Source organism: Dermacentor silvarum, chromosome 11 (assembly GCF_013339745.2).
Source record: "Dermacentor silvarum isolate Dsil-2018 chromosome 11, BIME_Dsil_1.4, whole genome shotgun sequence".
NCBI classification, from domain to species: Eukaryota; Metazoa; Arthropoda; class Arachnida; order Ixodida; family Ixodidae; genus Dermacentor; species Dermacentor silvarum.
Window position 1 is genome coordinate 70,691,093 of NC_051164.1, and position 26,885 is coordinate 70,717,977.

Genomic DNA, 26,885 nt, shown 5'->3' on the forward strand with positions numbered 1-26,885 from the left:
TCTCTGATTTGTAGGTAATACCCGGAGGGCACGCGTGTACGAAGTCGTAACCGAGGCATAGGGAAGTATTGACATCATCCTGGCCGTATTGGAACTATGTCTCGAGAGACTGATAGGCACCGCGTGGAATGGGGGCAAATAAACTCGTCACTCGGGTTAATGGAAAGTAATCAGACTCCTTGAAGCAACAAGAAAAAGTGGCATTTTTGCAAAAAATGCGAGAAATTCGTTACCATTATGTTGCGCCTCTTCGAGGTCTCGGATCTATATATATATGAGAATAAAGGAAACCGAGGGCCCGATTTTTACTAGTCATACCGTAAGAAGCCAACAAACAAAAACACCAAGGACAGCAGACGGTACATTACATGTATTTATTCCTTGAATTACCCGAATGATAAATGATCAGTAACATGGGCCAAATTTTACAAATATCCAAATGCCACATAGCTGTACCGAACCAAGGTAATGTTGTTTGCTGTCACTTGGAGATAATCATGCTATTTTATGCATTCTGCCTAATTAGATAAATAGTCCTAAATATTGAATCAACTTCTCAATTATTATAATTGATACACAGTGTCAATGATAGAATTGTAGAGCAGCATGAGAAACTCCCGATACAGCTTTCTGTTGCTCAATACGCGCTACATAAAAGTGTTTTTCCGAGCGTGAAAAACGCCCTCGAATACATGCAAAGTGCCTCGAGCGGCCAGTCGCGCGGCCGTATTGAGCGTATTCACAGGCTTCTTTCACGCTTGGGAAAACACTTTTATGTAGCATGTATTGAGCAACAGAAAGCTGTATCGGGAGTTTTTCATGTTGCCCTACAATTCTCTCACTGACACTTTTTATCAATTATAATATTTGAGAAATTGATTAATTATTTAGGACTATTTATCTAATTAGGCAGAATGCAAAAAATAATCTGAGTATCTCTATGCGACGGCAAACAACATTAACTTGGTTCGGTACAGCTATGTGGCATTTTAATATTTTTAAAGTTTCGCTCATGGTACTGATGCACGCATGCCTATACTGGGAAAGTTTGAAATGTCTGGTGCACTTCAAATAAACTTCCATTTGGCCGTCAGCGCTTGTCTGTGGTATTTGTTTCTTCGTTTCCTTGTTTCATTCTCGCTGGTCAACCTCAGTTCTAAATATGAGCCAACTAGCCCTGATCAAGATGTTAGCAAATATAAATATTTATTGGGTTTTCTTGGTAATTTTGTGCAACTCTAGCATTGATGACCAATTTCTCTTTTTTGCAACTTCCTCCGCACTGTGCATTTCTGCAGAACTGACCTGCCAGATTGCGATTTATATCCCTGCGGTCCTACCTAACCGCGTCACTCACTCGCGAACTTGGCACGCGATTTCCCCTAAGACCACGAAGTCTCTTTTGCACGGCCACTGACGTCTACGCCACGCTACTCCTGTTTTATCATGATAATTCACTATCCGGAAAAAAAAAGGGGGGGGGGGGGGGATGGATGTCGGAAATGGTCACATTCATAAGTCCAGCCAGCTTTCCACAAAATGATACATTGGATAAACAAGCTCTGACACAGAAATTAAAACCAAAACGGAACTGTACAAAATGAAAATGCATGTAACCAAACAGCACAATAAACGAAATAGATATCAGGTGCTAGTGCACTGCATGTTTCTTTAGCAAGTATTAAGCTTTTTTTTTCTATTACCAGGACAACGTGACGGCTCACGAAATGTGGCAACCGAGAGGATCAATTGAAACGTTAGCCGTGCAAAAAACATACGAGCTCGCCGCTGTTCAGGGGTGTGAAATGTGGCGTTCGAATTTTTTAGCATGTCTTCTTAACTGCTATATGGCGAGAGCATCGTGCTAGTACAATAAAGGTGTTACTCACGGCTTAGTGTTGTCTACCAGTTTGCATGTGTATACACCTATGGTTCCTAGTGGCATCCACAGATGTTTTAGATAACATCTTCTTCCCTGTAACAAGCCGGTTAGACATGGTAAATGTGTTTGTCTGTCGTAGCATCATTATATTAGCTTCTGAGAGTTCCGGTAAATGCCGGAACATTTGTGTTTTTATTTCTTTTAATTTAGGAGGTTACTGTATCATGTGCAACTTTTGCTTTTTGTATGTATAAAAGACCCATAAATTACGAGTACACTTTAAAAGTTTAATAACACAAAAGCCATGCAACCCTCAAGATTTGTGACGTAATGGTAGGCTTTAGGCGATCTTCTTTTAAAGGGAAGGTTCATAGAGCCGCTTACTCGGCTCTATGCTTCCGAGCTCGAGGTCGTCGGTTTGATACTGACCATAGCGGCCGCATTTTTATTGTAGATAAACACGAAAAAAAAAGGTTCCTGTATTTATACATAAGTGGACGACAAAAGAACCTCGTGGCCAAAAGCCATGCGTAGTCTCCCATAACGCGGTGACTCAAAATCACATTGTGCTGTTTGGCACGTCATCTTCATCATCATCAGCCTATATATATGTCCACTGCAGGACGAAGACCTCTCCCTGCGATCTCCAATTACCCCTGTCTTGCGCTAGCTGATTCCAATTCCCACCTGCAAATTTCCTAATTTCATCAACCCACCTAGTTTTCTGCCGTCCTCGACTGCGCTTCCCTTCTCTTGGTATCCATTCTGTAACTTTAATGGTCCAGCGGTTATCCATACTACGCAATACATGGCCTGCCCCGCTCCATTTTTTCTCTCTTAATGTCAATTAGAATATCGGCAATCCCCGTTTGCTCTCTGATCCACACCGCTCTCTTCCTTTCTCTTAACGTTAGGCCTAACATTTTTCGATCTATCTCTCTTTGTGCGGTCCTTAACTTGTTCTCGAGCTTCTTTGTTAACCTCCGAGTTTCTGTCCCATATATTAGCACCGGTAAAATGCAATGATTGTACACTTTCCTTTGCAAAGGCAATGGTAAGCTCCCAGTCAAGATTTGGCAATGCCTGCCGTTTGGCACGTAAAGCTGCAGAAATCATTTTTCGTCTTCTCCTTTTACCGCTATAAGAACGCGGGCTGCCGTGGCCCATGCACGCTACTGGCGCTCGTAGCCAACATGTCTCGAACCAAGGTCCTACCGCTAGGTGATGCTGGCGCCGTCCGCAGCAGACCGCTCTACTACACTTTCGACAAATGTGGTTCACACTTTATGACAGAACATTTTCAGTTTACCAAGACTCAACAGCCGTTTCGCAAAACAAAAATTATTATGCTCAAATAAGGTATAAGATAACTCAGATAAATATTTAAGCTGTTAATTAATTAGGACTAAATATATAATTAGGTGCAATTCGAAAAATAATCTGAGCATCTCCAAGCGACGCCAAAAACGTAGCTCTGTCCGGCTACGTGGCATCTGCATATATTTAAATCTTAGTGCATGATAGATGGGCCACCTTGTATATCCTCCTAAGACCCCTTGTACACTTTATGTACATTGCCTTCAACTTCTTTTAGTTAGGTTAACTTGCAAATGATTACGCAAAATATTCATTCTCGGTATAAAGTACGGTGCGTGTGTAGCGGTAAAAGATGTGGTTTACTCATATTGTTGTCATCCGCTTTCGAGAAATTTGACGCTAAATTGATCTAGACCTCTGTGTCGTCCCAGACGGTCGGAAGCAACCTTGAGGTGTGTCTCGAAATCACTGAGATTGCGTGAAAATTCCGGACGCGGCAGCAACACGGCAATGTACTACACGTAGTTACATATTCATCTCTGCGTTTGGGCAATGAAATGCAGCTTGTAGCACAGCAAGCATTAGGAGGTGTTGGCGATCATTGTTTCACGTACCTGGAGACGCAGCTTTTGGCATCTAACCGTGGCACTTAAACTAAAAAAAATTGTTTTTCTGATTCATAACATGGCAGCAGAAAATAAAAACCATATTGAAGAGCGATTATGCCCCATAACAGTTTTCGGGTCTCAGGAGGATATGCACCATACCCCCGTGAGCAGTGTATGGGCCACAGAGCCAATGTCAGACAGAGATTATCTGCCTTACAGCCCTGTCACCAAAAACCAAGTTGCCTCTGAAACAATATTGCAAAGAAAGACAATATATTTATAAAATTTCCCTGTGTTGTAACATTTCTCCATAGTCGTTGCGCTGAAGCGCTTAATTGTAATGTTATTGTTACGTGGCATGACAGGTCTGGCTCAAATTCCGACTGTATTTCTTAATTTCATCTCAGCTTCCTTTTACTGTGCTTATTTTTCTTTCGGTCGCTTGCAGGATTTGCCAATGTCAGGCAAGACATTGGTTTATGACACAATGACAATTGACCGAATAACTTACCCACTGATTATCCGGCCGCGGAACACTCTCGCTGTTCATGCTCATTCCAAGGAGTACTTGACCCTCGACTTTAACGTGGAACGTCCACACGTCATCTGGGAAACGTGATAAAAAGTTAGGAATGATGATATAATAGCCATCTCAAAAACATCGCCAACACCCTTTTCGATTGCACGCTGTTGCCTAGCATCAGACGTGCTTGCCAAGGGCATTGTGAAGCTCTCGTCAAGAATATCAATCATACTACCAATCAGTATTGCTATGTTTATCAGGCTGATTAGGCTGATTAGCGCCGTGGCTTTGGCGCTGTCGTCAGCGCGCTGTCACACATTACACTCGGTGACCGCGGATACTCGCTGTCAAAACGCTGGCGTGAGGAAGCGCGGCTGCAGCAGCGAGCGAAATTACATTCGTGCTGTGTATGGCCTCAGCGCAAACTGAGCGACGAGAACACAGCACGCAGAAAGGTATGAGCCGCCTCCAGATTGCTGTCAAGATAAGGCGCGCGCGACCGCGCGCGGCCGCGCAAAGTACGCAGTCAGTGCCGGAGTCGAACGCTGCTCCCCCTCCCAACCGCGCTGCCTTCCAGGAGATTGAGCCGCGATCGGCGGTTGCCCATGCGCGTCGCGAAATGCGCAGTTCCTGGCGGATAACAACACCGGCCCGCCTCCCTCCCTCTTACCCCCCCCCCCCTCCCAGGCCTTTCGCACGACGGAAGACGGCGCGTCTCCTGTCAGCTTCCCTCTCTTGCGTGCGCCACATTGAGCCGCGATCGCCGGCTCCCCTCGCGCGCTTTCACTCGCACATACAGCGTACGGCGCGCGGCGACGGTGTTATCGCCCTCGGACTTTAGACAGAACATCACGGCGACGCCAGAAATTCGTTTGGAGTGTTCGTACAATTGCTATCGCAATAAAAGGCGACGAAGCCAATGAATGCGCCGTTACGGTCCGCTCAATCGGCTCTGACGGAGTCAAGATAGCGTTCTGGCTTCAGCTGTTGGTATGAACGTTGTGCTCGCACGCACCAGCGTTACTGCTGAGCGCATTTGTGCATACCACACCATGGTGCACCGCTAAATAATGCTATGTCTTTCAAAAATTTCGCCTTGGGGCAAGAATGCCAACTGTTCCCCCTTCATTTCGTGAAATGAAAAGAAATGCTGAGCACGGCAAGGCTTTTTGAAAAAAAGGCCAAGCGTGCCCAAGCAGTCATGCGAGAAGTTGAGTATTATTGCGCAGTGGACTTTTGTTCATGTCCCACAGATATTGCTCTGCAGGTTTGACCACTGTTTCGATGTGCTCTATATTTATCGTTTAGACCAATACCAAGTTAGTTTCTGGTGCGGGACCTCAATATGTTAACTACGGTGTCGGATGTTTTAAATTACCGCTGTCTGAAACACAGTTTAATTTTGACGCGGGTCAATCAGTCAGTGTTCGGCAAGGACTAATTCTTTACCCATTCTTGGCTGCATTTGTATAGGAAACTTGGAGGCCTATATAACCCGTTCAAAATTCATAGGTTGACACCACTGTTAAGGGGACCTCCACAATTACTATCACGCAGCGACGCTGTGCGGTGGCGTGCACCTTATGAAATGTGAATCAAAGAACAGGCAGCAATTCAAGCTGTGTCACACTTTCAGATTTTCGCTCTGAAACTTACTTATCAATTCTTCTAAAATAAATGTAATCTTGGCTATCAAGCAGTCCAAGAGACTCTCTCGCCTGGCCTTTTCAGCCAGTAATCCTGCACGTTTGAGGTCAGTTAGGAGCGTGTGGGGTTGCAGCGTTGCAAGTTGACGACATGGTCCAGCGACGCAGCCGGCGTGAGAGCCTGAAATCGGCTGTTGTGACCGGAGCGTCGGTGATCATTCATCACCAATAACAGCCAGCAATCGGGCCACTATAGTCGGCGACAACCTAAGGGTTGCAAAGAAGCTGCACCAATAAAAATACAGTGCACCCGCCCCTCACCTCTGAAAGAGCGCCGAGCAAGTCCTACTCACAGCTTAAGGGCACCGCTCTGCTAACGTAAATGCTGGGCTAATTGGAAAATAAAAAGTTTCAAGCTCAAATGGTGTCTTTCGTTGAGCCGTGATCTCAGGATCATCCACAAAGTTTGCCCGAGACATTCATGTTTCATCCTGAAACGTGACACAGGCAAATCGGTACGAAAAATAAATTCATGAGCCATTCCGCTCTGTGAAGGTGGATGACCAGAGAAGCTGTTTGGCGCACGACACAGGTCTTTCCGTCACATGAGACGCACATACCCCGCTTAAGCAATGGCTCATATTCCCATGAACGCTCCCTCCCCATTACGACGACCGGAGAGAAGTTGCCGTGATGAGCGGCAACGGAGCCATCCGTGGGAGAAGACGACGACGACGAACGCGTGAGCAGTGGCACGAGTGCGTTCGCGCGTTTGCGCCGAGGGGCGCCAACTCTTTCCACTTGGTCGCCTTATGACGCGCACAGTACGTCACGCGCTACGTCTTACATTAACAGAGACACATCGTTTTAGACACGGGTGGTCGTTAAACCAAGCTCCGACGCGAGCAGTGATATGCGTTTGCTTTTGTTCTTTGCTCTTTCACTCTCACTATTTAGGGGAGAGGTTTTCCGCGTGGACGCCATCAAATCCCGGATTCTAGCCATAGACAACTTAGCTGTAAAAAGCAGAAGCAGCTGTTTTAAACGCGCAACACCGCTTGGAGTTTAGTAATAAGCGCACCTTAACAGTTGTAGATAATTTGCGTCAGATTGTGACTGGACTTCTGCTGGCTCGGCACTCTTTCAGAGGTAGACAATAATTACACTTCGTGCTTGTAGGTGGACCTTGTGTCTGATGTTTGGGTTGTCACCGACTATGGCACTTCCGGCAAAAGGCATTAGAACTCGCTTATACTGCTAGGACGTTTTTGATATATCTGTGTTACAGACAAGGGCTGCACCTGCTTATTAGTGCTGTAGACAGCCATATTTAGCGCTTTTTCGTTGAAACAATCAGTCTAGTTGGCGAAAGAAGCTGTGCCCATTTTTAGTGCATGGCTGGTTGTCGGGACAGCTTTGTAAAGGATTATAACCTCCTCGCTACCAGTGTCCACATTTGTGGACACTTATTGTAAACGCATGTACTCATGAGCAAAATGTTTCGCGGAATTAAAATTGCGTGCCTTTCTCAGCCTCGAGCATAGTTTACTCAAATTCCGAAGGAGGAGGCCATATCTCAGCGGAGGCGGCCATGAAAAACAATAAAGCGAGACGGCTGCGAACAACTCACGCGACGCTCTCGCAAATTTTCCTCGTCGCTACCAGTGTCCACGTTCGTGGACACTAGTTTTAAAGCAAAGCAAGCATCATCCATAGTTTGCTACAATTACTAGAAAGGACTGCGATCGTTCAGCCACCGTGGGTAGTATGCATGGGTAGTACAATTATGGGTAGTACATGGATCTGTCTGATATTCGTGCTTGGGGCTACAGACGTTCTTGTGGCTTCGTTTATTACGCTTTATTCGGGCCTTAAATTTTAATGTATACTTTTCTTTTATGCAAATGCTCACAAGGCTCTGCAAGCCCGCATAATCACTGCTTATTGGAATGGTTGAGCTTGTCTATGCATCCTGGGTGCAATGATTTCGATATCAGGCTTCTGTGCTAGAGGTACTGTGTTCGAATCCTGCCGCCGGACAAATTCAACAATGTTTATCTAATTATTCATAACGCAGTACTTCCTTAAATATTATCACTTTGTAACGTCATGAAGCCATTTAAAGCCAGAAAGACAAAGTTTAGCCAAATCCATGTACTACCCATCATTCCACAGTGGCTGAACTGCTCTGCTTGCAGCTGCCGTAGACACTAGAGCCACAGTTTCCTCTAGAAGTTGTCTGAAACCCTACGGCCTCAGTGAAAACTTCCGGGGCATTTAAATCACGCATCTTTATCAGCCTGAATCATGGTTTACCTAGCTTCGAAAGGAGGGCGAAATATGTCATCTGAGGCTGTGGTGGCCGGTCAAATAACTACATCAGTGGCAATTCAGCAGTAAAACCGAGAAGAATGAGAGCAACAATTTGTCTGAACAGCAAATTGGCGAGTCCCAAACCTCCTGCCTCGACAATTTTGAACAGGTTACTGTAAATGGCACGCTCACAAGTCAAACCCCACATAAAAACTACGCGTACGCAGTAGATTTTTTTTGCAGAATAAACCACGACACAGACAAACTGCAAAACGCAACACACCCTAGTTGCCAGGAACTGATTGTATGCAGTCGCTCACGGAAGCATGGACAGATCGCGCGCACATCAAACTTGCGCTTTTATCTTTATCCTTTCAGTTTCTTCCCTCCAGTGTTCCTGTATTCCAGCGCGGTACTCCTGTAGGTACTTGGGGGTGCCGTTCGGCCGCAATCACACACGATCAGACGCACGTCTCCTTTGTTATAAAGGCATCCAGCTCTTTAAAAGATTTCACCCGCACGTCTCGTGTCACTTCCTCGTGCTCTTTTCTCGTGGGAGCCCTCACTTTGGGGCACTGTGCTAGACATCCCTGTCTCCAGGATCGGCCCACACTCCCCAGTACTTTACTCTAAGTACTTTACTCACGCCATGTAGGTTGTGTGAGACGTTGTACTGCCTTCGTAATCAGCCCTGATTAATGGTGTTTTAACATTTCTTCACAAGAGTACAGATGTCATTGTCGTTTTAATATATACACTACAGGACATAGACATGATTACATGACATAAACAATGGTGAAACACTTAGAAGCTGATCACGTTAAAATCGGCGTTTCTTTCCCTAACGCCCGTTGGCTACCTACACAGAAGCCAACGAGTGGCATGTCATTTAATTCGCGTCGAACAGCCGCAGCATAGTAATCGTGCCGTCGTCGTCGTCATCGTGCTCGTCTTGCTTCTCTCATCACACACACCTACGCTCGCGTCATACACACAGCTACTGCATGCACACAAAAAGACGCTGCTCCACCCGGTGACGGTATGCAAAACCCGAAACAATCCTCCACAGCCGGCTACTGCGTTATGCGTCTCACAACATCACTTCCAGCAGTGCGTGGCATTTGCGACCTTTCCTTTAGGGTTCCGTTCGGGTGCAGATACCCAGAGCATATTCTAAAGGAATACGTACTTAAGGTGGCTTCTACGTCGAGTTCTCCGGTAGGTGATTCATTGAAGAGTGCCTGAAAGCGACGAATGATCATGAAAGTAAATATTTCCCAAAGTAAGGGGGGTTAGAGCTTCTTAAGTACTCTCGACCCATCTCTTCCGCGTGAAACGGGCAAGAAATCGCGTAAAGTATCGTTGCTTCACGAGCTATCGCATAGAGCGGCAAGTTTCGATGTGGCTAAAAAGCGGAATTGGATATTTGCGAGCTAGCGGCGCAGAATCCAGACATAGTGCTTGAATTTCCTGTGTGAACATGACAGAGCTGGGGACTAATTGCAAGCACCCGTGACTCTATACCATGTCCGAAAAGCTCAGTGAGGGAACATTTTTTTTTTCAGTCCATTGCCAGCCGAATGAGGTCATCTCGACGGGAAGTTGAACCCACGACCTTCTTTCCGGCGCAGGGAAATATTTGATTTGACGCAGAGCGATGGGGACCGGGTAAAAATACTGTAGTACGACTGTAACAACGCGTGTTACAGCGAATCTGTGAGTGGGGCTGGATGCCCTGAAAATAATTACTTAATACTCTTCTGCCAGTTTGCACACTTGATACGAGGCCAGTAGTTTGTCTTCCCGGCATCCTCGGTGAACTAGCAATTCTAGGCATGGTGCTTATATTTCGTGGAATTATGAAGCATGTTGTGCTTGACGAATGATACATATTTAGGGCCATTACAGCTTGTGTCAAAAGTTCTGTATAAAAGCGCTCCGGAGTGCCATGCTGCCATTGTCCGCAATGCATTTCAGGAATCCTAAAATAATTCTACAATACAACAAGTTCAAATACTAAAAAAAAATTGGGCATGGTAGTTTAATGTGTGGCGAAACTATCACGGTCCTGGCTTAATTTCAAACGTTCCAAATAATTGCTGAGCCCTCGTGTCTTCCTATTTTTGTGCCTTATACCAGGTTTGCTGTTCGTTTACCTGTTTTCTTCCGTGAACTAAACAATGTACCTTGTGTATATTTGACGAAGGGGCACGTTACGGATGTGAAGGCAAAGTTAAAATGTGGGGGCCATGTGGCGCCTTTGCAATAAATCACGTATTCCTGTGCTTCGAAGCGGTATTTTTTATTTTTTTATTTTTTTGTAGATACAGCGCAAAATTTACCAGCTGCCATATAATAACTACAAATGGCACCACACTTCAAATTGATCAAATGTTGGAGGAACGCTATGTCATATTTGCTTGCAAAGTTCAATGAGAGTGGACTAAACGCCGCTTTCGCGAAAAATATCTTTGGTAAGTGCTTGAAAGTGTTATATGGCCATTTTACATTACACTTTTCACTGCGCCGAAGGTACGATAAGCTATACCAAGTTAATACTTAGATAAAATACAGACTAGGTTATTTCGTTCACTTACGCAAAGTCAGAGCGTGTGGATAACTTGCGGTCTTGTGTAGTAAATAACATATAAATGCGAGCCTACGCGCTATAACACTTTTGCAAGAGGCGTTTAATTAGTCTCGCTCACCTCGAATAAATACAGATGCCACAAAGAACAAATATAAAGAACGTATGAGAACGCTATAAAAAATTGTGTACGAAGGCACAAGTATCAAATACAGGCTTTGCAAAAAAATCTTTTATGAAGTGCTTGAAAGTGGTATATGGCTATTTTACAGTATGTTTTCTCGTCTTGGGAGTACTTTAGGTTACGCTAAGTCCATATTTAGTTAACGTTGTGGCTTATGTTTACACAAAGTTTGGTTTTGTCTTTACACAAAGTTTAGTTTTGTGTATATCAGCTAAGGCGTGGCGCTGATGAGCACGAGGTCGCGGGATTGAATCCCGGCCGCGGCGGCCGCATTTCGATGGAGGTGATATGCAAGAACGTCCGTGTGCTTGCGTTTTAGTGCACTTTAAAGAACCCCAGGTGGTCAAAATTAATCCGAAGCCCTCCACTACAGCGTGCCTGATAATCAGAACTGGTTTTGGCACGTAAAACCCCAGAAAGAAGAATTGTTTTGTAGAGTAATTGTGGCTTATATAGTAGTAAATTCCGTACTCAAGCGCTCCGTAGCGTTCTATGAAAATTTTACGAGCGGTGCTTAATTTATCCTGTTGGCGTGGCATTGATATCTACGCCAGCAAGATCAAATTCACTAAACATAGGGCGAACAACATGGAAAAATTTATGTACAAAGTATAATTCGTGTGAGTATGTAGAGCTTTTGTAAATCTATCGCCTCGCAAGTGCTTGAAAGCGTTAATGGGCATTTTACGGTTTAGATTTTATTGTTTTGAGGTTAATCCACGCTTTTATCCGGTAAAAATGATGGACATGTTATGGGTTGCGTGTAGGCACTGTTCGCGTAATTACGCAATGAAGTGCTCAAGAGCGTTATCACTGAGCTTGACGAGCGGCGCCAAATTTAGCCCGCCGCCTTGTCAGAAATACAAGTGCCACAAATAACAAGCTTAGCAAAAGTAAGGAAACCACTACGGCGAATCCGTATTCGAAGGTAAATGGGCGTGAATCAAACACAGCCTTTGCTAAGACTTTTCTTAAGCAAACGTTGGAGACTACCACACTGCCGTTATCAGCTATGTTTCCCAATGCCTAGAAATAACTATACATTACGCCAAGTTTATATTCCGAGGCAATGCGGGAGATTTTAACGTTAGTTTTTAGAAAAATGCATCTATTTCTAGAATAAGAAGCCTTGCAAATTATTATTTAACATTCGTGTTTTTTCTTCAGTGTTTGCATGCATTATACGCGGCTTGCTGGTACCTTTTCCCGGTATCCTCAGTGGACTAGACTAAGCTCCTTGATTATACCAGGTGAAAGTAAAGGTCAGGTTATGGGGGATATCTAGGCAAAATTCAAGGATGGTGGGCTAATTGCAACCTTCGCAATGAATTTAGTATGCAAGGGCCGCTGTTCGTAATAAGTATTTTGCGAGAGGTGCAGAATTGAGCCCGTTTCTTTGAGAAACCTATGGGCGCAACTGAAATCAAATTTCGCAAACAGGGTGGGGAGGAGGACATAGGAGAGGGAAATTAGTTACCAATGTTTCTGAGTAGTAAAGTGCGCGTGGATGAAGTACAACCGTGTAAAAAAAAAAGGAGGGGGGGGGGGGTCATTGACGAGTGCTCGAAAGCCTGCGTGCAAGGTTTCAATCTTATATGAGCAATGTCTTGTACGTGATTTTTACACGGCCCGTCGACGTTTTTTCCTCCTTCCTTCTCCTTCCCTAGCCATGGCTGCGCTGAGGCGAGCGCCATCTGGATGGTGGTGTTGTAAGGAACCGAGCGGATCGCGCCGCTTTATGAATGGTAGAACCGCTGGAGAAGGTTTTGTGTTTGAGCTCCCGCGTAACAGAATTATGTTTTCTCGAATATTAAAATTACAATCCGACGCTGTCATGTCTGTAGGTTGTGTTTTAAGTTGTACTTCAGGATTTTTCTTCCGCATTTTACTTCGAGAATTTCAATTAGTTCAGTATCACCTCTGCGTCCCGCCGAGGGCCTTCGTGGTTCTGGTTCGAAAGATTTTTCGCCAAACCACGGTCGGCGCCGACACCGTTTCCTTTTTTTTTTGCGACGCGGGGTTGTTATCGTCCTGGTGGAATTGTGCCGTCGTTCTACCTCAGTGTTCGTATCGTATTTTTGTTTTGAAATAAGCTTTTTCGAAACACCTTAAGGTTTTCACGTTAAAATGCGTCAGAAAAATTGTAAAGTATGACACACAGACAACCTACAGACATGATAGAGTTGGATTGCAATTTGAATATATGAGAAAACATAATTCTGTTACGCAGAAACTCAAGCACAAACACCTTTTCCAGCGTTCCTACCAGTCGCAGGGTGGTGCGTTCAGCTCGGTTCCTTGCAACACCATCCAGATGGCGCTCGCCTGCGCGCATCCGCGGCACGCGGAGGCGGAGGAAGGGAACCAGAAAGCTCGCCATCGTGCCTAGCAGTTCGCCGCCAGCGTTTTCAAGTAAACTTCATGGTTACATAAGCTGCAGTTGCCGGGAAGCGTGAGAAGCAGTCAGGGTTCTTTGAATGCTATCGCGTTCCACTCTTAAAGGCGAAGCATAAGCGCCCTGCAATTTTCTTAAAGCAAATTGCTATATGTTTAGGCGAAATCTTATATGGCTACGCGAAATGTGTACCCCTGTGTACAGAAAATTAACATCATCAGCATTGGCTCGAGCGTCGTTGTTTTCTTCTGCCGCTGACTGATCGGCTCGTGCTCGGCACGCGCTCGGGCGTCGTCTGTTTCCACAGCGTTGCCGCTAACCCTTCCAGCGTAGAAATTAACTTCTGTCTGGTAATGCAGAGGCCGCGTTTACGGGGGTATGAGCCATTGCTTAAGAGGGTATGAACCATTCAGTGTCTTACGTAATGGACTAATTGAAATTTTGAAACACTTTAATTTCGAAGAATCGCAAGTGGCAGCGGCGTGCGATTGCTGCTAACCACGCCGTCGAGCAAACTCGAGACATCGAACGCAAGCGACAACAGCGGCCAGCGGGCATACCCTCACTGGCGTCCTTCTCTCTGTCGCAGCCGAGCGCGTGTGTAACTTCATAATTGAGAAATACTTTAATGAACCCTCGGGATTAACACAGTGATAAACACCGGGGCCGCATGTGTCAGCTTCGCTGGTTAACCATTTTCATGTAGTAAAGGGCCGTTGAATTTTCTTTTATTGCGATAGCAATTATATGGACACTTCAAAGCAGATTTCTGCCGTCGGCGTCGCCGTCGCCGTCGCCGTCGCCGTCGCCGTGAGGTTCCGTATGACGTCAATGGAGATGAAATCGTCGCCGCGCGCCGTCGAACGCTGTATGTGCGAGTGAAAGGGCGCGAGGGACGCGCGCTTTCACTGGGAGTGAACGCACGGCGGAGAACAAACGCGCGTTCTGCGCCGTGCTTCCTTAAGGGCTGCAGAAGTAGGCGTCTCTTTCCTCCTTTACAATCACCATATATGTAGAGCAAACGCGCCTTCTTCTGACGCACAAAAGGCCGGGGGGGGGGGGGGGGGGCGGAGGGAAGGGAGGGGACGTTTAGCTGCGGCACCAAGTGCCTATTTATATCAGAGGCTCCGGCAACAGTCACCAACGCCGCACGCATTTTGTGCGAACGCGGGCAAAACGCCGACGGCGTCGACAACAGTTCTGCGCGTTGCCGGTGCTGCTGCATGTCCAAGTTTATACAGCTGATACAGCTACTATCATTACTCCGTATAGCTTTCTACAAATTTGCTATCGCAATTGATGCTTCGCCTTTCAGGTGAAACTGCGACGACTTTTTTTGTACGCTTACGCGTACCATGCGTTTTCGTAAATTAATCTTACATTGCTAGTTGATGCTGGTGCTTTTGCCTGTCTCCAGGCACAGGCAGTGCAGTGAGCACTGCATGATGCATCACGGAGACACCTCTGCTGGCGAGCGGAGACGCAGACGCACTGGCACGCAAGGGACGTTGGGTAGCTGTATATTCGGTTGTATAGTGCACCCGAGTGTGTGCTTCAAGGAGGTTGCAAAAAGATACTCCTTGGTCTGCTTGCTCTGGCGGCAGGGCTTGTGTTACAATTGCGGATTCCCCGGCGTCGCTCTACGCCGTAGAACCGTGCTCGCTCACGGAGATCAGTCGCCCACTCTAATTCTATCGTTATAATTCGTCATGGGCGTGACTGAAGTTGTTATTGGAAACAGCTTTCCTGGAAAATGGGTTGCGATTCTGAAAGGTCTCGCGAGTCTGCAGGTCTTTTGAAAGCGAACCTTGGACTACACGCTGACGAAATTACACATTCGCCGCAAATATGACCGCTGATTATCGTCAATCAAAGCAAACACCATTCAAAGCTTTGCTTACATCGATCCCCACAATGCCTGGTATCCGGCATTTTTTTCATTTATTTATTAACCCATAAATAAACTATTTTGTAAGATTTGCCTAAACACCATCATTAACAATTCCGAATTTTCCGCCAAAATGTGAACACCGCGACTGTTCTTTTTTTTTTCTGAAATACGTCATAACCAGCATTTAACGTTTCTGAGCGCTTGTAGGGGTATTAACAGCTTCGCTACAAAATTTTTGAACTCTGAAGAAGCGTGTGACTTTTTTTTTCTCCTGAAGCCCTTTTCGCTCACAGTTAACAATTTCAAAAGGAAAACTAGCTTATTGCTAAAGCAGAATCTGTTAGTCTCATGTTAGCGGTAGCAAGAAAACTCTCACCTGAAATACTCTGTCTGATACAACCCTGATGCCAAGCGAGTAGACGGCGTCGTCCGGTATTGCCTCGTATTCCTTAACGTCGGTCGAGAAACGGTCTATTCCCGTGTATTTTACGCGTTTCCCGTAATATTCTAACGTAACTCGCCATGGCTGTTGAAAGAAGGCACTCCTCCACTCTACCTCTAATTTTGAATGGCCTCTGAGGAAGAAAGAAAGCCAAATATGTAAGGACAATAAAATATGCACAAATTCAAATTCAATACTTTGATTATTTCGCTGCAATAGGAACGGATAAAGTTCTTTTTTCGGGGTTTTACGTGCCAAAACCAGTTCTGATTATCAGGCACGCCATGGTGGAGGGCTCCGTACTTTTTCAAACCTCTCCGGATGTTATTTCGCTGTAACAACTTAATTACCATAAGAATCTGGCAGAACCCATCTCACGATGAACGTCGACCCTAATGCAACTTTCATTGAAGCCAATGTGGTGACATACCGTATTGATGCCTCCAAAACGCGTCTTGTCTCAAGTGTGTTTCTGGCTTGCGCTTCCCACTAGACAAATTGTGCTGTCTAGTGGCACTGCCATGAAATGTGTGTGTGGCCAGTGCGTATATGCGTATATATATTGTGGGGAAACGCCTCGGCCCCGCGGTCCACGGCCACATGTAGGCTCCAGTCTCGGCCGGCCACGCCCCAAGCCCCCCCCCCCCCCCCCCCCGCCCTCCACAGCTCGCGCATCTCTCGCACCACTGCTCGCGCCTCGATCATCTTCATGCCACTATTCACGTCAGCGTTCCCACACTGCCCCTCCCTCTGCGACGGCGTTGACGGCACACGATGGCAACACGGCGGTCAAACCCGGCGGCGCGAACGTTGAGAGATGTCGAGTCACCATGGGCGACGACGCTACGCGCTCGCTGAGCACGGCCACGGTCACAACGAAAGACAGACGCACGCACCACTGCTCCGCGTTGCAAAATCGCTCGCTCACTCCGCCACGTCGTCACAACGAGCGCACCGCAAGGCACAAAACGAGAAGTGACGAGTAAGCGGCGGATGGTGCAGTTGGTCGTCGGCTCAACTGGTGCAAATATTCGCTAACGCCATTCCTTCCTCCATGGCCAGCGCTTCTTTCCGCAGCTACACTGCGAAGGCGTTGAAGCCACTGGCCCACGGTGGCTGGCAGTGATGGCATGACACTCCTACCGGCAGGCGAACCTTGGAGACTGATAATGCACCGAACGAGGATCGGCGGAGCCGTCAACGTACGAGTAACCGAGGTCTTCCGGGAGCCCGCAGGCCCTAAACCTGACTGGCTACCATGACGGACTCCTCGCGAAGATTGAGCAGACCAGGTGGTGCAGCTTCGAAGTTGAGGTCTTGCAGGAACCAAAGGCCCTAAACCATGCTGAGGTCTTGCAGGAACCGAAAGGCTCTAAACCGTCACCTGGCGCACACCTGGTCTGTGTCGAGCGAGCGAATGACGCAGCAACCGACTCTCCCGGCGGGCAAGTGCCCAACAGGATTTATTGAACCCTTATATAGCCGCAGATGCAGTGCTGCCATCTTGTGGTACTGCCGTACACTACGTGGATGCAGTGCTGCCATCTAGTGGTACTGCTGTGCACTACATCCTCCTTTCTGTAAATTAAAACAACAAAACAGAGGAACTCTTGCTCCGGAACAAAACGTTCATAGGTCGAGCCTTCTCGACCTGCGGATCTTTCTTCCGAACCTAGAGACGCATGGCGTAGAAGTAGAACCACGGGGTGCATCTACAGTGGAGGTGCTTTCCCGAGGCGATGCGGTTCCCTGGTCTTGGGCTGCTCGATCAGCTCCAGGCGTTGTTGGGGACATGGCGGTCTGCGCCGCCGCGGGAGTTCCAGGTGGACTGGTAGTGGCTTCCGCAACGTCCCGTCGTTGGTACCAGGTGCAACCGGTTGCGCTGGAGTACACCCGTCGGAGTCTGCACCACGTAGGAGCGGGGTCGTTGAGCTGGCCCCATGACGATCGCGAGCGAGAGGGCGCCGCGTACCCAGACCTGCTCGCCGGCCTGAAGAGGCCGCATGCACGAGCCGCGTGTTTTCTGTTGAAGTTCGATGCTTGGCGCCTCCGGTTGTCTTGGTCACGCCGAGGGAATGGGACCGACGGCGGACAGGTAGGCTGGTGCGACGACTTCGGTACCCGGGTCTGCAGGCGCCTGCCCATGAGCAGCTGAGCAGGGCTCACTCCGTTTACCCCAGAGGTGTCCTGGTATGCCAGAAGCGCAAGGTAGGGATCATCTACATTCCGCAGCAGGTCCTTGACCGTCCTCACCATCCGTTCCACTTACCCGTCCGACTGTGGAAAATGGGGGCTGCTATTGACGTGGCGGAAACCATAGGAATCGGCGAAGGCGGAGAACTCTCTTGCAGCAAACTGAGAACCGTTATCGCTGCGCACCAGTCTCGGGGTCCCGTGGCGCGCGAAGACGCTCTTGATGACGTTGATGACAGCAGGTGCTGACGTCGAGCGCAGGCTGATAACCTCCTGGAAGCATGACCGGTAATCCACCAGAAGGACGTAGTCCTGGCCGTTCAAATGAAAAAGATCGACGCCCACCTCTTCCCAGGGCCGAGTTGGAGTGGTTGACGACAGCATGGGTTCCGAGCGCTGCACCCTGGTTTCGGCAAACGTGGAACAGTTAGACACGAGTATGTCTATCTGGTTGTTGATGTCCGGCCACCAGACTGATTCCCGAGCCAGAGCTTTGCACCGGTTGATAGCTTGATGCCCATCATGAAGAAGCTCGAGCGTGCGGCGCTGAAGGGCGGATGGCACGACAATGCGGGACCCCTTCAGAAGCAGTCCCTCACACATGGTGAGGTCCCCCCGGTACTGCCAGTACCTCTTCACGTGGAGAGGCAAGTGGGACTGTCGGGGCCAGCCGTTGACGCAGTACTGCAGCAGCGGACTGCACACGCCGTCATTGGCTTGGGCCTGGGGCAGGTGTTCGAGCTGCGACGAGACAATGTCTGGGAAGGAGTGGACGGCCTCTTGGGCAAAGAGCTCGACTTCATCACCCGGTTGGATGGAGGGGAATCCAGCGGTGCACGTGAAAGCGTATCGGCAGTTGCCAACAGTTCCCCGGTACGTAGAGTACTTGATACTGGAACCGCATCAGCTTCAAGCGAAACCATTGGATCCGTGGTGGCAGCAGGTCAACGTCAATGGAACCCAAGAGCGCCACCAAAGGTTGATTGTCCATCTCGAGGAAGAACTGAAGTCCCCGGACGTATTCCAAGAACCTTTGCACCGCCCAGCTGGCCGCCAAAGCTTCTTTCTCCGTTTGGCTGTACCGGCGTTCTGTGGGTGTGAGGGACCGCGATGCGAAAGCGACGGCCCGATGCTCACCGGACAACTGCTCCTGAAGAAGTACTGCCCCGAGGCCATAGGAGCTGGCGTCGGCCGAGACTGTGGTCCTGTATGCGGTGTTGTAGCCAGCTACGCAGATGTCCGAGCACAGCAGCTTCTTAAGTTGGGAGAAGGCAGACTGCTGCGCATGGCCCCAAGTCCAGGCAGAGTTCTTAAGCAGCAAGGCTCGGATCGGCGCGGTGACCTCGGAAACGTGGGGTCAGAAGCGCCCGACGTGGTTCACGAGGCCCAGCAGACGACGGACCCCTGAGACATCTTCGGGTGCATGCGTGGCTTGGATCGCCCCAACCTTGTGTGGGTCTGGAGAGATGCCTCGAGCGCTGACCACGATGCCAAGGAACTTGACGCGGGAAGTGGCGAACGAGCACTTCTCCCGGTTGAGCGTGACTCCTGCCTTTGCTAGTCGATCCATGACTTGTCGGAGATGACGGTCGTGTTCGGAGCGTGTCTTCCCAAAGACGAGGATGTCGTCGATCATGTTCACCACACCCGCTTGGCCTTCGAGGATCTGGGACATCTGCCGCTGGAAGTACTCCGGTGCAGACGCGATCCCAAACGGCAGTCGGAGGAAGCAGTAGCGGCTAAACGGGGTTATGAACGTGGTGTATTCTTGGCAGGCGCAAGTTGGAATCAGCTAGCGCAAGACAGGGGTAAGTGGAGATCACAGGGAGAGGCCTTCATCCTGCAGGGGACATGAATAGGCTTATGATGATGATGATGATTCTTGGGACTCGGGGGACAGCTTGACTCGGTGGAATCTCGACGTCGCGTCTAACTTGGAGAAAACAGTGGCTTCTCCGAGAAACCCGAGGCATTGTTCGACAGTAGGAAGCATGTGACGCTCTCGAAGAATGACCTTGTTGAGGTGCGTCAAGTCCACACAGAGCCGATAACCGCCCGAGACCTTGGGGACAACAACCAGTCCAGCACACCAGTCAGTGGGTGTGTCCACCCGACGAATAACGCCCTCTGCTTCTAGCATGTCTAGCTCAGTCTTGACGACGTCATGGAGAGGGATTGGAAGGCGACGGGGTACGCTCAAGGAGAAAGGCGCAGCGTTGGATTGCAGCCTGAAAGTGTAGGCTTCGGGGAGTGTCCCAAGTCCTCGGAAGAGGCTGGGATCGAGACACAAGTCGCCGGAGGGCTCTGGAGTACCCGAGACTTGGTCGACAAACGTGCAGATGCCCAAGGCTTGGATTGCCGGGAAGCCCAGCAGCGGGACTGCCTTGGTTGCCAGGACGTAGAGCAGCTGATTGGTGAGCTTGCCGTGCAATGACAGGGTAGCGACGTAAGTGCCTATGAGCGGCAGGATGGTGTTGCCAGGGCAGGATGGTGTTGCCAGGGACTTTATTCGGCCAGAGCCGAATAAAGTCCGCTGGCGAACGAGTAGTCCTCGCACTGCAGTAGCCATGTGGGCCAGGAGCTTGGGTAGTCAAAGTCAAACGCCGGCGGTGGACGCAGCTGGGCTATGCCATGTAGAGACAGAGTGGCCGACGAAGGAGCGGACGTTCCGGTAGAGCCTGCACCGGGGGCCATGGCGGATGGAAAGTGACTTCCTCGACGGAGAGCAGCGGCTGCCGGGGCGTGTGTCGAAGCCGCAAGCACGGGATCAGCCGAGACGTGATCCCACTTTTTACACCGTGTCGAGCGAGCGAATGACACAGCAGCCAACTCTCCGGGCGGGCAAGTGCCAACAGCATTTATTGAACCCTTATATAGCCGCCGATGCAGTGCCGCCATCTAGTGGTACTGCCGTACACTACGTGGATGCAGTGCTGCCATCTATTGGTACTGCCGTACACTACAGTCTGGTTTTCTACTCCGACCTCGTTCAGACAAGTGCACGCAGCAGGTCACCGGAAGGAGGCGCCGCCCGCTCAATGCCTTGCCACCAGAGACCACACCGCACCGCACCAGAGAACCAGAGAATCACGTACCGAGGGACAGAGACGCTCTTGAGGTGGTGGTGTCGCGATCGCACGCATGACGTTACCTGCGCTGGCGATGCCCTTCTCGAACGGCGGCTCCGGGAGCGGCAGCAGCGCGTAGAAGACCACGCCACCACCAGGAACCATGCCAGCCTCGATGACGGCGACGGAGGAGGAACCGGCGGAATCGCACGCCATCGAACACTGTGGAAATGGTCACGTGCCATGGCCGGGTAGGAGTCACTACTAACCGTGGAATGGGTACCTCCAGCCTTCCCCACGACCATGGTCCGTCCCGGAACGCAGCCGGGGCCACACGTTACGGGCGCCAATGTGGGTGCTTTGGTCGGCCACGCCGCAAGGGAACCCAGCCGCAGCTCGTACGTCTGTTGTTGTCGTTGCTTATCACGTATGCGGCTCGATTTGCGTTCGCGCTACTTGCAGATACCTATGCATGAGCGATAAAAAACTGCGTTTTCAAAACCAGATGGGCTATACGAGTTCATACGTAATGCCGTTCGGTCTCTGCAATGCACCCGCAACATTTGAACGCATGATTGACACCGTTCTGCGTGGCCTGAAGTGGAAGAGTTGCCTGTGCTATCTGGACGATATTGCTGTTTTCTTGTCCACCTTCTCTCAACACCTGCAACGGCCGGGCGAAGTTCTCACGTGCCTAGCCAACGCTGGCCTACAGCTGAACACGAAAAAGTGCTATTCTGACAGCAAGACAATTAAGGTCTTGGGACACATTGTGAGCAAGGACGGCATTCGTCCTGATCCCGATAAGGTTTCAGCAGTTCTTCACTTCCCTCGCCCCGAAAGTGCCAAATATTTGCGCAGTTCCTTTGGCCTCGCTTCTTATTTTTCCCCCTTCATACGTGACTTCGCCTCAATAGCTGCACCTTTGCACAAATTACGCGGTTCTGGTGTTCCCTGTGAGTGGTCTCTCGAATGCGAATCAGCGTTTATCCTTCTGAAAAACGCCCTCACATGTGAACCAGCACTTCGCCATTTCGATGAAATCGCACCCACACTCCTGCATACGGACACTAGTGGTCACAGCATCGGTGGTATTCTCCTACAGCGAGATGAGTCTTTTCGTGAGAGGGTCGTCGCCTACGCAAGCCGCGTACTGATGAATGCCGAAAAGAATTATACTATCATTTAGCAGGAGTGCCTAGCTATCGTTTGGTCGGTACAGAAATTTCGATATTATCTTCACGGCCGCCATTTTACCACCGTTACGGACCACCATGCCTTATGTTGGCTTTCCATGCTCAAGAACTTGTCTGGGCGCCTTCGTCGCTGGATTATCCGTCTGCAAGCACACGACTTCACTATCATCCACAAGTGTGGTAAAAAGCGTCAGGACGCAGATGCGCTTTCTCGCTGCCCACTTCCTACGACGTCAGGCTTTGGTTCTGCTCCTTCCTTCGGCGACAAGCTTTCTGAGAATCCTTCCCCACATGTGTTGTCCTTAACCGCTAATGACCAGATTCCTTCTGATGATCATGGATCGCTTATATCTCACCAACTCGCTGACTTTTACTGTCGACGCATCATAGAACGCAATAAGAGAACTTCGCGCCAGCCCAATGCCCGCCTTCGTCGACAGCTGACGCAATTCAAGCTCGACAACTGCGCCCTCTACCGCCATATCTATCACCCTGACGGTCAACGCTGGGTGCCTGCTCTGCCTCGCTCTCTTCGCACTCATGTTCAATTAAGGCCTATCACGGCGACATGACTGCTGGTCGCCTTGGTTTCCAGAAAACATACGACCGCATCTAAGGTCGCTTCTACTGGCCAGGCTTAACCGTTAGTGTAGCGCGGTACGTCGCTTCCTGCGCCCTTTGCCAGCTCCGAAAGCTACCAACATCAGGTCCAAGCTTAGAGCTATACAACCAGTCCTGCGTCCAATCAGTACCATGTAAAGTCGTTGGCATTGAACTGTATGGTCCCCTTCCCAAGACTCTCACCGGCAATCTGTGGATAGTGACAGCCGTCGACCACTTCACACGTTACGCCGAAACAGCTTGCGTGACTGCGGCGTCGGCTTCTGTAGTGGCTGCATTTACTACTTCTAGCATGAATCCTGCGTCACGGTGCTCCTCGTGTCATCCAGAGCGACCTTGGAAAGGCATTGCTTTCACAAATATAGACGCATTGCTCCGGGCATCCGGCACCACCCCCAATACAACCTCCAGTCACCACCCTCAAGCCAACGGCCTGACTGAGCGCTTTCATCGCACGCTCTCCGACATCATAGCCATGTACATTCAACCACGCCACACAAACTGGGACGCGATATTGCCGCTCCTGATTTTTGCGTACAATAGCGTCGTACAACGCACAACTGGTTACTCGCCAGTTCTACCTCGTATATGGCCGTTCGCCCCTCTTCTTTTCTTGACGTCTATTTTTTCTCCGCCCCTGTCACTCCAGCTGCATCCTCTTGTGAACAATATATATCACGCCTACTCCACTGACGCCAGCTCACCCGCATCGACACTGAAGCAAGGCAACACGACAGCAAGAACCTCTATTAAGCATCCCACCGCGCAGTGTTCTTCCGCTCGAGCGATGAAGTGCTACTCCGGACACCAGTTCACACTCCTCGCCTGTGCGACAAGTTTCAGTTTTGGTATGTGCCACTTGGTATGTGCTCCTCCTCTGTGAACCTCTTGGCCGCCAACTTCGGTCATCTCGGTATGTGCTGCTGGGTATTTGCCGCGCTTCAGTGAACCTCTTTGACGCCGCTAACTTCGCTGACTGGGTATGTGCCACTTTGTATGTGCTCCCCTTCAATTAACCTCTTTGACGCTAACTTTGGGCACTCAGCATGTGCCACTTTGTATGTGCTGCTCCTCAGTGGACCTCTACAATCATCCTGAGCATGCGTTAAAGCTGTGGCGTGGAACAGAGGCAGAACACTGAGCTTCTAATCTAATCTGAACGGTCTAAGTTTCGTACCCTCGGCTAGCCAACCACATTTTCGAGGCTGTGAGTGGCGCTTGATATTGAAAAAAGGCCCATAGCCAGCGGGGCTATGCGAGTCCAAGTGCAACCAAATTAGAAAGGTGCACCATGCTTAAAGACGCTCCCTCACCCTAACAGGAATTGGCCTCCCTGGTGTAGTATCCGGCCATTACCTCCCTCATGACTCTTGCGATTAACCCGTGGCCCTCGGTCCCATGCGGCTGCGAAGAACCTGACCAAGACGGTGTTCAGACCCTCCGTGCGGCAGATGGTGCTACGAATCTCTCGACCCGGCCAGGTCGCCAATTAGAACTGAACCTGGCAACGTTTAATCCGCGAAATCTCTCGAGTGAGGCTAGCTTAGCAGGCCTCTTTGAGGAATTATCAGCAATTGCCTGAGAAATTGACCTCAGTGAAGCTACAAGAACTGGTGAAGTTAATACAGTGTTGGCTAATCGCCACGTCATCTTCTGCTGAGGTCTTCTAGATAAAAGAGAATACATGGCGGGATTTATAATTCATGAGGACATAGCAGGTGACATTGATTAATTCTACAGCTATAATGACAGGGTAGCTGCTATTGGAATAAAGCTAAATAGGAGATATATATCAATGGGGGCAGAAGCAGAGGCTCCGACATCCAGTCATGATGAAAAAATTGAGCAGTTTTATGGAGATGATGAACTACCATTAAGAAAGGTGCAAATTCAGTATACTATAATCGTCGACGATTTCGATGCTAAAGTGGGGGTAAAGAATGCTGGAGAACAGGCAGTGAATTGGCAACTACGGCATCGTTTATACTAGAGCCGTGGTACTAGTTAGAATTAACGAAAGGAATCGACTGACTCTGAATAAGGAGTAACTCCTTCACGAAGCGTGGAAACAGGAAGTGGACAAAGAAAAGCCCTAACGGGGAAAAAAGAAATGAAATAGATTCCATACTCTCTGCCGATCCCAGCATAGTGCAGGACCATGGATTAGTGAGGTGTAGAATTGCTGTCAAGTTGAAGAGAAAGAAGAATTACCCAAGAAGACACAAACCAACCTAGACGCCGTACGGGTAAAACCAGACTAATTCAGGTTGGTGCTGACAAACAAATATAACAAACAGGAAAATGATGATAATGAAAAGATAACGCATGAAGCAATAACTAGGCGGATTTCAGAAGCAGCAGTTCAAGTTGGAGGTAAGGCTGCGAGAGAACCAACAGTTAAGCTGTTGTAGTAGTGAACGTAAACGTAGTAAACATCGTAGTAAACGTAGTAAAAGTAGTAAACGACCAAATAAAGAAACGCCTAAGCAAGCAAGTGTCTAGCTCAACAAATCAGATAGAATTCGCTGAACAGTCAAAGCTGATAAACTAGAAGAAAGTAAGCGATATTGGAAATCATAGCGTGGTAAACATCGAGGAAGCAGTAAAAAATAGCCGCAGCATGAAATGAGAGCGAGGCAAACGAGATAGGACAGGCAGTATGTATGCATTGAAAGATAAGCACAACAGTATCAACCGCAATAATGGTGATACATTAAAAGCAGCAGAAGAATTCGATACGTTTACATTACTACATTTGAAGTAGGGATAAACAGGATAAAGAGGCTCCTTTTTATTGCCAGCGATGGAGTTAGAAGGGCCTTGGAATACATGTCCCAGGAAAAGCGGCAGGAGAAGTTGGAATAATAGTCCATCTAATCCAGGGGTCTGAAACTCACCTCAGCTAGCAGGCCGCAGTCTCCAAATTTAGTCTCGGAAGGGCCGGGACAGTGAAGAAGGCTGGAGCGGGGTGAGAGGGGGATTTGAACAAAATGTCAGCTAACCTTGCCATTTGAAAGAAGGCATTTCCCATACCTCTAAAGAAGCGTTATTAACCGCAATAGGCGAGAAAATAACGCGAGTGCCTTTTAGCTATGTCACAAAACTTTATTCCTTATGAAGCACTAAATAACTTCTAAAGTTCTAAACACACTGGCTTGATGACTGGCAACGCTTAGCTGCGATGAGACAAGCAATGTCCGTATTAACTTCTTGTGCGGAGACGATCCCCATGGTCGACCGCAGGTGTTCATCGGTCATTCCCAATTGGGAAGCTGACTTGTTCACCTTCAGCAAGGAGAACTGTTGTTCGCACAAGTAGGTACTACCGAACATGGCGATGATTCCAGCAGCCTGTAGACGTGGCGCCTGGAAGCATGCATCGTCAAGAGACTCGTAAAATCTGGTACTCCCACGTTCTGAAACTTCGCCTTCAGCGGGGTGTTGGCCTGCGGTTCAAGAAGTTCCATCTAAAGCTCGGGCGCAGCGTCATCCACCGGCACCGAAAAAGGCAAAGAGGAAATTCGGAAATCATCGGTGAGGCTGGCGATGTCCTGGAAGCACTCCGCGAATTCTCTTTGGAGATCGCGGAGGTGGTCAAAGAAGTTATCGCAGGATTCTTTATCCACGTGATCAAACAAAATGATCAAACATCTGAAATCTCATCTGACGCTCACAAAGCTGCAACTTGGATTGAAAGGCCCGAATGTCATCATGCATTCTTGTGATACGTTTGTTTTCCTTGAAGTTTAACGTTGACGCAGCTCACATTATCAGTGATATCAGAGAGGAACGCAAGAGAGTGAAGCCACTTTTCATCTAATAGCTCAACACTGGCCCTGTTTTTGCTCTTCATGAAGGTGTCTATTGCCTCTCGCAGATCAAAAAATTGTTTCTGCCCTCTTGCACGACTCAGCCATCGTAGCTTTGTATAATAAATATTTTCACAATATTCGCTGCCAACCACTTCTAAACCACATACAAATTGGCGGTGGTTAAGTGCTCTTGAACAGTTGAACGGA

The 26,885-nt window shown here is 48.7% G+C and overlaps 1 protein-coding gene across 1 annotated transcript in view; it reads right to left on the reverse strand.

Annotated features, from left to right (window-relative positions):
- LOC119433573 (uncharacterized) overlaps positions 1 to 26,885 on the reverse strand; it is a 57,398-nt gene that overhangs the window by 18,527 nt on the left and 11,986 nt on the right. The window contains exons 3-6 of the mRNA XM_049659354.1: positions 15,723 to 15,921; positions 9,479 to 9,530; positions 4,319 to 4,413; positions 1,890 to 1,975 (exon numbers count right to left, since the gene is read on the reverse strand). Coding sequence (XP_049515311.1) covers positions 1,890 to 1,975; positions 4,319 to 4,413; positions 9,479 to 9,530; positions 15,723 to 15,921 — 432 coding nt within the window. The remainder of the gene's footprint in view (positions 1 to 1,889; positions 1,976 to 4,318; positions 4,414 to 9,478; positions 9,531 to 15,722; positions 15,922 to 26,885) is intronic.